The following is a 13925-nucleotide window of genomic DNA, read 5'->3' as shown; positions in this document are numbered from 1 at the left end:
AGGATGGCTTACAAAGAGCTCCCCAGTCTGGCCCTAACTTCCTCTTCTGCTTCCCATCCCTGTGTCCTCCAGGTTTAAGGAACATACTTTTTTCTTCCAGTTTTATTGAAGTATAAGTGACATACAGCACTGTATAATTATAAGGTGTACAACACAAGGATTTGACTTACGTACATCATGAAGTGATTATCACAATAAGTTGAGGGGATGTCCATCATCTTATATGGGTAGAAAATTAAAGAAATAGAAAAAAATTTTTTTCCTGTGTTGAGAGCTCTTAGGATTAACTCTTACCAATGCATATGTAACATACAGCAGTGTTAATTATACTAATCATTTGTTTATCATAATAATTTATGTTATCATATGGTTTATTACATGCCAAGTATGTACTTATCCTAATACTAGAAATTTGTACGTTTTGACTGCCACCTACTGAATGGGAGAAGATATTTGCAAAGAATATATCCTATAAGGGTTAATATCCAAAATATACAAACAACTCAACATCAAAAAACAACAGTCTAGTTAAAAAATGGACAGAGGATCTGAATAGACCTTTTTCCAAGGGAAGACATACAGATGGCCAATGGGCCTGTGAAAAAGATGCTCAACATCACTAATCATCAGGGAAATGCAAGTCTGAACCACAATGAGATACCATTCTCATACCTGTTAGAATAGCTATTATCAAAAAGGCAACAAATAACAAGTGCTGGATAGGCTGTGGAGAAAAGGGAACTCTCCTGCACTGGTGGTGGGAATGTAAATTGACGCAGCCACCATGGAGCACAGAAAGGAGGGACCTCAAAAAATTAAAAATAGAGCTACCATATGATCCAACAATATCACTCCTAGGATTTATCTGAAGAAAACAAAAACACTAATTAGAAAAGATATATGCATCCCTGTGTTCATTGTAGCACTATTTACAGTAGCCAAGATACGGGAGCAACCTGAGTGCCCATCAATAGATGAATGGATAATGAAGATAATAGGTACATACAGTGGACTCTTACTCAGCCATAAAATAATGATGAAATCTTGTCATTTGTGACAACATGGATGGACCTAGAGGGTGCTATGCTAAGTGAAATAAGAGAAGGACAAGTGCCGCATGATCTCACTTGTATGTAGAATCTAAAAAAACAAATGAACGAACATATCAAAACATAAACAGAGTTATAGATAGAGAACAAGCAGGTGTTTGCCAAAGGGGACAGAAGTAGGTGAGGGAGATTAAGCGGTACAAACTTCCAGTTGCAAAATAAATGAGTCACAAGTTTGAAATGTACAGTGTGGGGAATATAGTCAATAGCAATGTAATGTCTTTATATGATGACTTATCATAACTAGACTAACCGTGGTGATCATTTCAAAATGTATAGAAACATCAAAGCACTATGTTGTATAACAGGAACTAACAAAGTGTTGTGGGACAATTATATTTCAAAAACAAACAAACTCATGGCAAAAGAGATCAGATTTGTGGTTACCAGAGGCGGGATTGAGGGGAATTGGATGAAGGCAGTCAAAAGATATCGATTCTCGATAAGTTGACATAAACACTGATCCTACTATTGAGCTTATAGTCAAATAAGGAAAATTATATCTGTGCATGAAGAGCTGTAATGCAATGTAGAGTGAGTGTTGCTGATGACGTACTAAAGAGGTAAGAAATGAGGACAAACAGAAGGTTTGAGGGAGGAGGGACTTGTGATTTGTGTCTTGAAGGGTGGGGATTTGGACTTGTTGAGAGTATTCTAAGTGGATGTAGAAAAATCTGAAGGTGAGACATAATAGGGAAAGCGGTGGGTATGTTAATTTCATTGGAGCGTATGAAGGGAATAGAGCTGGAACAGAGATACCAGGTATCAGAGGATATTGATTTATGGCTCCCCTTCAACAAACATCAAATATACTGCGATACTATCCTATTCGAATGTCTTGAAATTTGTAATGAGCCAGATTGTTGATTAATGCTGTTCTTTTTGTTTTTGATAGTGGGATATTTGGCTCAATTACCAAGAGGTATTCACTTGACCCAAGATTCAATGAAAATAGTGGGATCACCAAATTTTCCAGGTATTAATAAATAGATTTTCAGTAATTGTAAGAAAGTAATTGGCAGTTGTTTAAATTTTATCAATCTTTTGCAAAAGGCTAGTGTTCCCCACTTATCCTAGTTTCCTATGGCCCTATTCCTCTATGGAACTGGATTAAAGTTGTTTCCACAGAGTTAGATTCATATAGTTTAATTCTGTTTGCTGTAACTTCTTAAGTATGCAAAAAATAATTATTTCTAAAAGCTATCTAATTAAAGTTGTCTACAGTGTTTTTGCTTGTTATTGTATAATAATTAAACATAATATTAAATGTATGCAGTTCTTTTTTTTTAAAGCACTTTTTTAAAACATTAATTAATTAATTTTTGGCTCCATTGGGTCTTCGTTGCTGCACGTGGGCTTTCTCTAGTTGGGGTGAGAAGGGGCTACTCTTTGTTGTGGTGCATGGGCTTTTCATTATGGTGGCTTCCCTTGTGGAGCACGGGCTCTAGGCACACGGCCTTCAGTAGTTGTGGCACACGGGCTCAGTAGTTGTGGCTTCTAGAGCGCAGGCTCAGTAGTTGTGGCACACAGGCTTAGTTGCTCCGTGGCATGTAGGATCTTCCTGGACCAGGGATCCCTGCATTGGCAGGCAGACTCCCAAGCACTACGCCACCAGGGAAGTCCACATATGCAGTTCTTATGCTAAAACATTTTTTAAATGGGATCTGTATATCATAAAGATTTTGGGTTAATAAGATTTTGCAGTAGTAACGTGAGGCATAGCATCTACAACTCTTTATATATTTTTTAATTGAGGTAAATTCACATGCTTTAAAATTCCTCCTGTAAAGTATACATTCGAGTAGTTTTTAGTATATTGACCAGGTTCTGAAACCATCAGCACTGTGTAATTCCATAACATTTTCATCACTCTAGAAGGAAACATCGTACCCATTAAGCAATCACACTCCAGCCCCTGGAAACCACTAATCTATTTTCTGTCTCCATAAATTTGTCCATTCCGGACATTTCATATAAGTGGAATCATATACTATGTGGTGTTTTGTGTGTGGCTTCTTTCACTTTGTATGATGTTTTCAAGGTTCATTTATGTTACAGAATGTATCATTCATTTTTATGGCTGAATAATATTCCATTGAATGGATATACTACAATTGTGTATCCATCAATTGATGGATATTTAGGAAGTTTCCACTTTTTAGCTATTTTGAAAAGTGCTGTTATGAACATTTCTGGACAAGTTTCTGTGTGAACATATGTTTTCAGTATACCTAGGAGTAAAATTGCTGGGATATATGGTAACTCTATGTTTAACATTTTGAGGAACTGCCAAACAATTTTTCAAAGAACCTGAACTATTGTACTTTGACACCAGAAATTTGAGGATTCAAATTTCCCAACATCTATATTAACATTTATTATTGTCCATCTTTTAAAATTTTAGCCATCCTAGTGTATGTGAAGTGGATTCTCATTGTGCTTTTTATTTGCATTTCCCTAATGACTAGTGATGTGGTACCTCTTTTCATATGTTTATTGACCATTTGGATGTCTTCTTTACAGAAATGCCTGTTCAAGTCCTTTACCCAATTTTTAATTTGGCTGTCTTTTATATTACTGAGATGGAAGAGTTTTTTTTTTTTTTTTTAATATGTTCTGGATACTAGACCCTTATCAGATGTTGGATTTGCAAATATTTTCTTCTAATCTATGGATTGTGCTTTCATTTCTTGATGGTGTTCTTTAAAGCACACATTTTAAACTCTGATAAAGTCTGATTTCTATTTTTTCTTTTGTACTGGTGCTTTAGGAGTCATGTATCAGAAGTGATTGCTTAATCAGCAGCCACAAAGTGTTACTCCTACATTTTCTTGAAAGAATTTCATAGTTTTAGTGCTTATATTTAGATCTTTGATCCATTTTGAATTAATTTTTGCATATGGTATACAGTAGGGATCAAAATTCATTCTTTTGCATGTGGATATCCACTTGTTCCAGCATCATCTGTTTAAGAAACTTTTCCTTCTCTATTGAATGTCTCGGTGCTCTTGTTGAAGAGCAGTTTGCCATAGATGAATGAGTTTTTTTTTTATGGACTCTAAATTCTATTCCTTTGATATATATGTCTTTCCTTACGCTAGTACCACACTGTCTTGATTGCTGTTGCTTTATAATAAGTTTTGAAATTATCAAGTGTGAGTACTTCACATTTGCTCTTTTTCAAGATTGTTTTGGCTATTCTGGGTCCTTTGAAATTCTGTGTTATTCTAGAATCAGCTTTGGCAATTTTTGGAATAAAAGCCCATTGGGATTTTTATAGGGATTGCATTGAATCTGTTGATCAATCTTGGGAGTATTACCACCTTAACACTCTACAGTCCTGCAATTCATAAACATGGAGTGTCTTTTCATTTATTTAGGTGTTCTTTATTCCTTCAGTGATGCTTTACAGTTTTCAGTGTATGAGTCTTCTTGTACTACTTTTGTTAAATGTATCCCTAAATATTTTATTCTTTTTGATGCTACTGTAAATAGAATGTTTTTATCAATTTAATGTTTGGATTGCTCATTGCTACTGTATAGAAATACAATTGAGATTTGCAGATGGGTATTGTATCCTGTCATCTTGCCGAATCATTTATAGCTCTAATTTTTTAAATGAGGGATAGGGGGAATTATTCCTTAAAATTTCCTGTATATAATATCATGTCATCTGCAAATGGAGGTAGTTTTATTTCTTCTTTTACAATCTGCCTATTTTTCCTTGCTAGTTGCTCCAGGTAGAACCTCCAGTTCAATACTGATGTTAACAGATATCTTTGTTTTGTTCCTGACCTTGGGGGCCTGGGAAAGATTTCAGTTTTTGCTATTAAGTTAGCTGTGAATTTTTGTAGATGCCCTTTATCAGATTAAGAGAGTTCCTTCTGTTCCGAGTTTGTTGAGTGCTTTTATTGTGAAAGGGTATTGGATTTTGTCAAATGATTTTTCTGCGTATATTGAGAGGATCAGTGGGTTTTGTCCATTATTCTATTGATATGATAAGGTATTACATTGATTGATTTTTGTATTTTGAACTAGCCTTGCATTTCTGGAATGAATCTGAGTTGATTATGATGTATAATCCTTTTTCATGTTGCTGGATTTGGTTGCTAGTATTTTGAAGGTTATCATGTACATATTCATAAGGAAAAGTGGTCTGTAGATTTCTCGTGTAGTCTTTGTCTGATTTTGGTTTTAGGGCAATAGTGGCTTCATAAAATGAGTTGGAGTGTGTTCCCTCCTCTTCTGTTTTTTTGGAAGTTTGTGAAGTATTGTTAATTCTACTTGTTTGGTAGTATTCACAAGTGAATTCAACTGGTGCTGAGCTTTTCCTTGTGGGAAGTTTTTTTATTATTCAATCACTTTACTTGTTTTAGGTCTATTCAGACTTTCTATTTCATTATGGTTTCTGATGAGAAGTAAGCTAATTTTATTGAAGACCATATTATGTAATGAGTTGCTTCTGTCTTGCTGCTTTCAAGATTCTTTGTTTCTGGGTTTTCACAGTTGATTATGATGTGCCTAAGGTGTGGATCTCTTTGAATGTACCCTAGTTTGAGTTCATTGGGCTTGTTTGATGTGTGGATTTATGTTTTTCATCAATTTTGGGAAGTTTTTGCTATTATTCCTTCAAATATTCTTTCTGGCTCTTTCTCTCCACTCTTCCATGGGAGTTTTATGCATATACTGGCATGCCTGATGGTTTCCCAAAGGTCTCTGAGTACTGTTGATTTATCTTCACGTATCTTTCTATTTTTCTTTTTCTCAGATTGGATAAATCCCACATTGATGTAACGTAAAGTTTGCTGATTCTTTCTTCTGTCTGTTGAGATCTGCTATTGATTTTTAACTGTGAATTTTCATTTGTTATTGTACTTTTTAATCTGGAATTTCTCTTTGGATCTTTTTTTATAATTTCTATCCCTTTATTGATAGTTTCTATATGGAGAGATATCGTTTTCATACTTTTTTAGTCCTTTAGGCATGATGTTCTTTGATCATATTTAAAATAACTGATTTGAAGTCTTTGTCCAGTAATTCCAAAATTTGACTTTCCTCAGGGACAGTTTCTATTGGTTGCTTTTTTTGCTGCCTGTGACTATACTTTCTTGGTTTTTTGCATGACTCATATTTTTGGTTGAAAACTGGAGTTTGAAGGGAATATTATGTAGTACTCTGGAAATCAGATTCTTCCCCCTTTCTAGGTATCTATGTAGTTGCTTTTTGTTGTACAGGCATACTCAGAGATATTGCAGGTTCAGTTACAGGCCATCACAATAAAGTGAGTATCACAATAAAGTAAGGCACATGAATTTTTTGGTTTCCCAGTGCCTATAAAACTTATGTTTACATTGTACTGCAGTCTATTAAGTGTGCAATAGCATTTGGTTAAAAACCAATATATGTACCTTAATTAAAAAATACTTTATTGCTAAAAATGCTAACCATCATCTGAAACTCAGGATTGCTACAAACCACTGATGGTAAAAAATGCAAAATCTGTGAGGTACAGTAAAGCAAAGTACAGTAGAATGAGGTATTCCTGTAGCATTTGTTTAGTGACTTTTCTGAACTAATTCTCTTTAAATTCTGTATTCCTTGTCATGTGTGGCCACTGAAGTCTTTGCTTAGTTAGCTTAGTTAGGCTAATGGTTCAACAGAGATTTCATTAAACACCTGAACCAGTTAGTCTCCTAATATTTTCTGAGAATCCTTGTGAGCTTGTCGTGGCTTACCTTAAACATTTAGCCAGGCAGTTGACAGCTCCACCATATCCTTCACTTTCTGCTGTACAGAGGCTCAATTTCAGCCAGAGGTGAGAACTTTAAGCCCTCTCATTCTTTACTGAGCATGCCCAGTCTTGGCCACGTGGCCTAACATGCCCTTCTATTTTCCTAGGAACGTGTCTGAAGTTTTCAAAGCTCCCATTGACATGTCATTACCCAGCGTTTCCTCTTAAGCTTTTGGTTAAGCTGATGTTTACTCCCACTGCTTCAGGCATTTACAAAGTTAAGTGGCAAGCTCTAGTTGTTTTTGACAAAGACTCTTGGGGAAAAGGCTTTTTACAGTGGGTGTGCTCCAAGCTAGGTCGTGTAAAGATAGCTTTGTGCATGGTGTCTTCCAGAACACTGCCAGAAAGGTGAAATAATGACAATTCTCTGGGAAGGAGGCACTGAAGTCCATCTAACCCCATCTGCCCCTCTAGTGGCTACCAGGCTGCTGGTTCTGATGGGAATACAGCAACTTAAAGTGCTACAAGCTCACTGTTTTTACCAGGTGTATTTGCTAGGGGTATGGTAAAAAATTACCACAGACCTGGCAGCTTAAACAACAGAAATGTGTTGTCTCACAGTTTTGGAGGATAGAAGTCCAATCATGGAGGCTTGGGTGGGTCCTTCTGAGGGCAGTAGGGCAAGGACCTGTTCCAGTTCTCCTTCCTTGGCTTGGAGATGGCCATCTTCTCCCTGTATCTCTTCACATTGTTTTCCTCTGTGTTTGTCTGTGTGTCCAAATTTCCCCTTTTTATAAGGACACCAGTCATATTGGATTTAGGCCTACCCTGATGCCCTCATTTTAACTTGGTTACTTCTATAAAAACTCTATCTCCAAATAAGTTCACTTTCTGGGGAACTGGGAATTAGAACTTAACCATATGACTTTAGGGAGAAGCATAATTCAGGCCATGACACCGAGATTCAGTTGTTTTTCCTGAGTACATTTTTCCTGGGTGCTGTAAGTCTTTGATTAATTTCCAGAGTTCTTAAAATGTTGATTCTAACAATATGCCATTTTCTTATTACCTTTATCAAGGGGATGATTTTTGGAGTTCTTTACTCTGCCATTTACACTGATATCACAACTTTTATCACAGCTTTTGTTTTAAAACTACAGCTTTTAAACCTAAATTATAAAAGTCATGTATAACTAACTTCCCTTTTTATTGGATGTGCTTATATTTATCCTTAAAATGAATTAACATTTCAGTTAAGGAAAACAACTGAATCTCAGTGTGATGGACTGAATCATCCTTCTCGCTAAAATCATACATTTGAGTCCTAATCCTCAGTTCCCCAGAAAGTGAACTTATTTGGAGACAGCATCTTTATAGAAGTAATCAAGTTAAAAATGAGGTCATTAGGGTAGACCCAAATCCAGTATGACTGGTGTCCTTATAAAAGAGCCAGTAAGTCGTGCTGAGGAATGGCACGTTAATACAATAAGCATTCATTAAAAGTAGAAAAAAGAAGAAACGTTTAAACTGAGGTGAGTAGGAAATAAAATAAGAGGAGAAATTAATGAAAGAGACCAGAGAAGAATAATAGATTGAATGGAACCAAAAGCTGTCTTTGGAGCAATTAGTAGACAGAGTTTTGGTAATTGTTTCACAAGAGAATAATGAAAGTACAAAAATATTATGAATAAATTAAGATATGGTGAGATTTAAAAATCAGAATTTAGTATTCTGAATAATTTTATATAATAAACGTACAGTGAATAACTCTACTAAAATATAAGTTTCTAAAACAGACTTGATTAAATTACTTAGTAAACTAATAATTAAATTCTCCAGATTGTTAATCAGAAATTTGTTTTGCTACTTCCTCCCTTGCCAAAAAATAAGTACCAGGCTATATAGTTTCCAAGGACAAAAACACTTTACACATTCTTTCAGAGAAAATTTATAGAAGGAAATCTGCCTAATTCATTTTATGTGGCTATTATAATCTTAGATGCCTAACTTAGTAGTGCTAAACACTAAATAACAAATTTGTACTGAAATTGGAAAAAGACAAAGGATAACATAAGAAAATTATATAGAGTTACATTTATGAATATAGGTGCAAGTGTCCCAGGAAAACAAATTACCAAGAATTGAGGGGAAGTTTCTTAACCTAAGTAAGGGTAGCAATCTAAAAGCTACATTCAATAAACATGATGTTGTATGGTTAAAGTTTAGAGACAGTTTCTTTAAAGTTAAGGAGAATTTTGATTCTCATAGAAACAATTTTTATTTTACTGGAACACAAAAATCTTAGTATATGGTTGATTAGTGAAGTGTTGCCATGGGATTACTGAGGAGTTTCTAGAAGCTTTTCTAAAAGCTTTCTTATAAGTAAGTGCAAAACAATTGAATCTTTAGTGTGTTCCTTTTGTATCTCCTAGAGAATACTATTTTTGCTTGTTTAATGAGCAGTGCTCTAAATTTTAAAGCAAAGTGGGAAAAATGCTTAATAATTAAAATCAATCAAAGCACATATTTGTGAATTTTTTAATCACATTACAATTTTAAAATTCAGTACACTGTGTTACATCATTGTGAGTAATGTATTGTTCCATAATCTAAACAAATTTATCTTGTCAGTTTCTTTCAGGTTTGGTGTCTTTGCAAAACAGATGAAGTATGGATATAGAATTATCTTAATACTTTGTAATTAAAATAATTTTATGACAACAAAGTAAGTTGGTATATAAACTCTGAATAAAAAGACTAATGCATAATGCTGAGATTAAGATACACTCGCACACGCAAATAAATTAAGTGTATGTTTTTGAAAGTTAGTTATATGGAATGCAATGAAATTTAGTTCTTACCAAGCAATAGCAATAATCCAAAGAAAACTTCTGAAAACATGTAACCCAGACTACAAAAATGTAAGCCATTATAGATCGTGAACGAACATAAAATATTATTGGAACATTTTAATATTTATTTTCAGTGAAAGTATATGTTATGCTCCATCAAAAGAGTCCACACATGTTATGTGTAACCCAGCGACTGCGGAATTCTGAACTCATAGACCCATCATTCCAGTGGCATGGGCCGAAAGGAAAAATCATTTCAGGTGGGCTTCTGTTTCAGTTGTTATAATTAAAAATATGTATGAAATGTACTCAGAGCAAAAAGAATATTTGTATCTCATATACGCTCATGTATTAGCTCACTTCTTTTTCTTGCAATTTCTTTTTGGAGTTAGAATCTAACAATGTAGATGGCATGACCATTTTTTCCAGATCTTAATTTGAGATAGAGACACACTGGATGATTAAACTGGAGAATTCTCTAAGCGTCCATATTTCAAAAAAATTTCCTTTTTTATTGTAAAATTCATAAAATCATTTTGGTTACCTCAGTTAGACTTTTATTAGCAAAGTATGTATGAAGAAGCAAATATGATTCTGGCTTTTGTTAAAAATACAAATGAGCACTTTGAGCTCTAGGTTTAAAATTCTGGATTTGTTTGTTTTATACAGCCCCACATAGGGACAACTTGAGACTTTATTAGTAGTTACGATTTTATATTTTTTATCTTATATTTCACTCTGATTAAAATCCGGACCAGACAGTATGGATTATATTTGAATTTAACCTAAATATTAATATCCATTTTGAAAAACTGACTAAATTTAACATTCAGTATTTTAGTATGAAAAACATGCTCTTAAATGTACTGCGTGGTTTGGTGGCAGCTGTGTAATAATATGTTACTGATGCTGTGCTCACAAAAGAGGAAGTTTAGTACTTGGGTACTCATCCAGAGGAGAAGATGGACTTGAGCTACATCTGGATAGTAACCTTACAGTTTTCAGATTTTTGAGAAAACAAGGTCTTATTCTCATGAAGGTACATTTTACCACATAGAGATTACTATTGGTATGATTGATTTGGTCAACATTTTCTCCATTCAACTTCTTATTTTGTTATTTTGAAATGCCCATCTTACTTGTATTCTGATATCTCATTTGCTAAAAGCTGATTTGTTTTTGCAGTGTAGTTTAAAAAATATCAATTAGCTTAGCTGTTTTTGTTTTCAGCCTTGCTGAAAATTCGGATAATGAATTTTCATCCTAAATATCTGTTCAAGGAAGTACCTTTTGCATACCTTCTGTGCAAGTTTTTCTTTATTGCTCTATTCACCATGTTTTCTTTCTCTCTCTCTTCCTTCCCTCCCTCCCTTCCTCCCTCCTTCCCTCCGTTCCTTCCTTCCTTCTTCTCCTTTTTTTCCCTTATTGGTGTTTTGAGACAGTGCTTGTGGGTGAAAACCTACAGGTTTATTTTGTAGACCTGGATGGAGGAAAGCAGTATATTCATACAAAGACTCGCTGAAGAAACATTCATAAATATTTATTTTTTAATATGTTTTAATTCATATTTTATATAGTTGAACAATCTAAGTTGTACATTGCCGTAATATTTATGTTGATTCTGAAATAGCTCAAGGTTTAAAGAGTTACTTCACTCTTTAGGTTAGGTGGTGTGTCTCCAAAGTGAATTACTCGGCTCTAGGTGAGTGACTACCTGGTGGCTGCCATTGTGCCCAGCTTTGCAGGAGGTACGCAGAGCAGCGTGACCTCTGCCTGGCTGCAGTACTAGAGTGTAGGAGGGGGTCAGCAGAGGTCAGGGACAGAGGTCCTGAGAGGCTAGGCAGTTAATATAAATCAGCAAAGGGGGCCAGGAGTAAAGGTATCCAATACTGAAAATAAAATCAATTTTTATTTTTATTGCTTTCTAATAGCAAATAATATAACACAAGCATGTATATTAAATATATTTTACATTCATTATTAAAACTCTGTGAGTTCAAAAATAGAAGCATTTAAGTATTGATTTGTTGTGTTGTAATTTGTTACCCCTTTGATTTGAAAATTGAGATGTGAAACATGCTCTTCTCTGAGACGCCAGGCCAGGTCTTGCAGCTTGTATTGCAAAGTATACTGTGTAAGTGAATTTTGAATCCTTTAACTAGAAGTGACATTTTATATTACTCACTTTCATAATGGAAAACAGATGTTCAAAAACGTAGCTGTTTCCAGGTAAGAATAAAATCATATAGATGCAAGGGCTTTGTATTTATAAAGACTATTCTCAGAAAGTCCTGGTATTCTGACAGCATGATTACAGTTGTGTTTTCAGTGCAGTGTCACGTCATAGTTCGCTGTCTGCCAGCTTTAAAGCTCAGTACTATCACTGTAATTGCAGAGAGACGTGGAAAATGTCTAATTCTATTAAAGCCTGAAAAACAGAGAAGCTTTTTGGACTCTAGGTTAAACTACACTGTACTTTTGTTATCTTTTTATGGATATTCCAAAGATAGTTCCCCTACAGTTGAACCAAAGAAACATGTAGTTATGTACTTGCGCCTCCCTTTGGAGAGAAGCATCCAGGTTGTTTAGATGGTTGTACAGTGTGGAGGCCAAGTCTTAGACTTGCTAGGCTCTCTTCCTCTCACCCCCACTGCCACCCTCTTCTGTCTCTCTTCCAACATTTTTGGTTTACAAAGGTAAAGCATTTATTGCAGCAAGCCCTGTATCTCTTACTTCAACCCTAATACCATTCTGATGAATTAGCTCTTTTTGGTGTGTGGACTTTCCCACTTTTTTAAATGTTCACACAAACCTGTATAACTGCGCGTTACAAAGGTAAAGCATTTATTGCAGCAAGCCCTGTATCTCTTACTTCAACCCTAATACCATTCTGATGAATTAGCTCTTTTTGGTGTGTGGACTTTCCCACGTTTTTAAATGTTCACACAAACCTGTATAACTGCACACACACACACACACACACACACACACACACACACACACGTTGAGCTTTACCCTGTAACTGCATCCTTCTTATGTTTTTTAAAAAATGAGATCATAGATTATATCTTACTCTACCTTAATATTTTTATTATGAAGCATCTGATAAATACAAATCTGTATAACAGATATGTAAGTTATGAAGCGTAATAAAACAGACATCCTTGAGCTTGCTATAGAAGCCAAGATATACCATTATCATGACTGTTGAACCTTCTAATGTTGAAAAATCCCATTCTTCTGTCCCCAACCCCTCTTAGGTAAACATTATCCTGAACTTTTACAATATTATTCCTTAGCTTTTCTTTATGCATTTACTATGTGTACGAATACACATGCACAAATACATACATATATCTCTGTATGTGTGTATTCGTACACATAGTAAATGCACATATTTAAATATATAAAAATATAGATATACATGTATGGATATATTCTGCAAGCATATTTTTACTTTAGTGTTTTTGTTCCGAATTTTATAAAAATAATCAACATGTATACTTTTATCATGTAGCAGATTCTGTTCTAAGCAATTTACATATACTAATCATTTAAGTTTCACAACAGCTCTTTGCAGTAAGTACAGTCATTTTCTCCCTTTTATATGTGGACAGAGGCATTGAGAGAACAAGGTACTTTCCTGAAGTCAAGTGCCTTTGAAGTCTGGCTTCAGAGTTCACAGATAATCTAAATGAGGTAGGACTAGGATTTTCCCTTCTCACCGTTTTGTGACTTTTTGTAGTTTGTGTCTTTTAAGGAATTTGTCCAACTTAGATTTTTTTCAACTTGTCAAATTTATGTGCATAGTTTATGATAGTTTCTCATTATCTTTTTGATATATGCAGGATCTCTATGATATGCTCTCGTTCACTCCTGGTATTGGATGTGTCTTTTCTCTTTCATTTTGGTCTCTCTTGGCTACAGGGTTAACAATTTTATCAGTCATTTCAAGGGACCAGCTTTTGAGTTATTTTTCTCTGGTATTTTTCTGTTTTCAGTTTCATTGATTTCTGACTATTATTTCCTTTCTGTTTGCTTTGGGTAAAGTTTGCTTATCTATTTCTTTTGCTGGTTGTAGAATTCTGGATTGGCAGTTTTTTTCTTTCAACATTCCAAAGATGGCATTCTGTATTCTTTTTGCTTGCATAGTTTCTCGTGAGAAGGCTGCTATAAAATAGTCCTTATCCCTCTGTAGGCAGTGTGCCATATTTTTCTGATTAATTTCAAGAT

The 13925-nt window shown here is 34.7% G+C and overlaps 1 protein-coding gene across 1 annotated transcript in view; it reads left to right on the top strand.

The window, feature by feature from the left end:
• Nucleotides 1–13925, top strand: part of ZPBP (zona pellucida binding protein) — a 98287-nt gene that overhangs the window by 1624 nt on the left and 82738 nt on the right. The window contains exons 2-3 of the mRNA XM_024764375.1: nt 2005–2085; nt 9827–9952. Coding sequence (XP_024620143.1) covers nt 2005–2085; nt 9827–9952 — 207 coding nt within the window. The remainder of the gene's footprint in view (nt 1–2004; nt 2086–9826; nt 9953–13925) is intronic.

Source organism: Neophocaena asiaeorientalis, unplaced genomic scaffold (assembly GCF_003031525.2).
Source record: "Neophocaena asiaeorientalis asiaeorientalis breed wild unplaced genomic scaffold, Neophocaena_asiaeorientalis_V1.1 scaffold191, whole genome shotgun sequence".
Taxonomy (NCBI): domain Eukaryota; kingdom Metazoa; phylum Chordata; class Mammalia; order Artiodactyla; family Phocoenidae; genus Neophocaena; species Neophocaena asiaeorientalis.
This window is presented reverse-complemented; position numbering and strand designations above follow the sequence as displayed.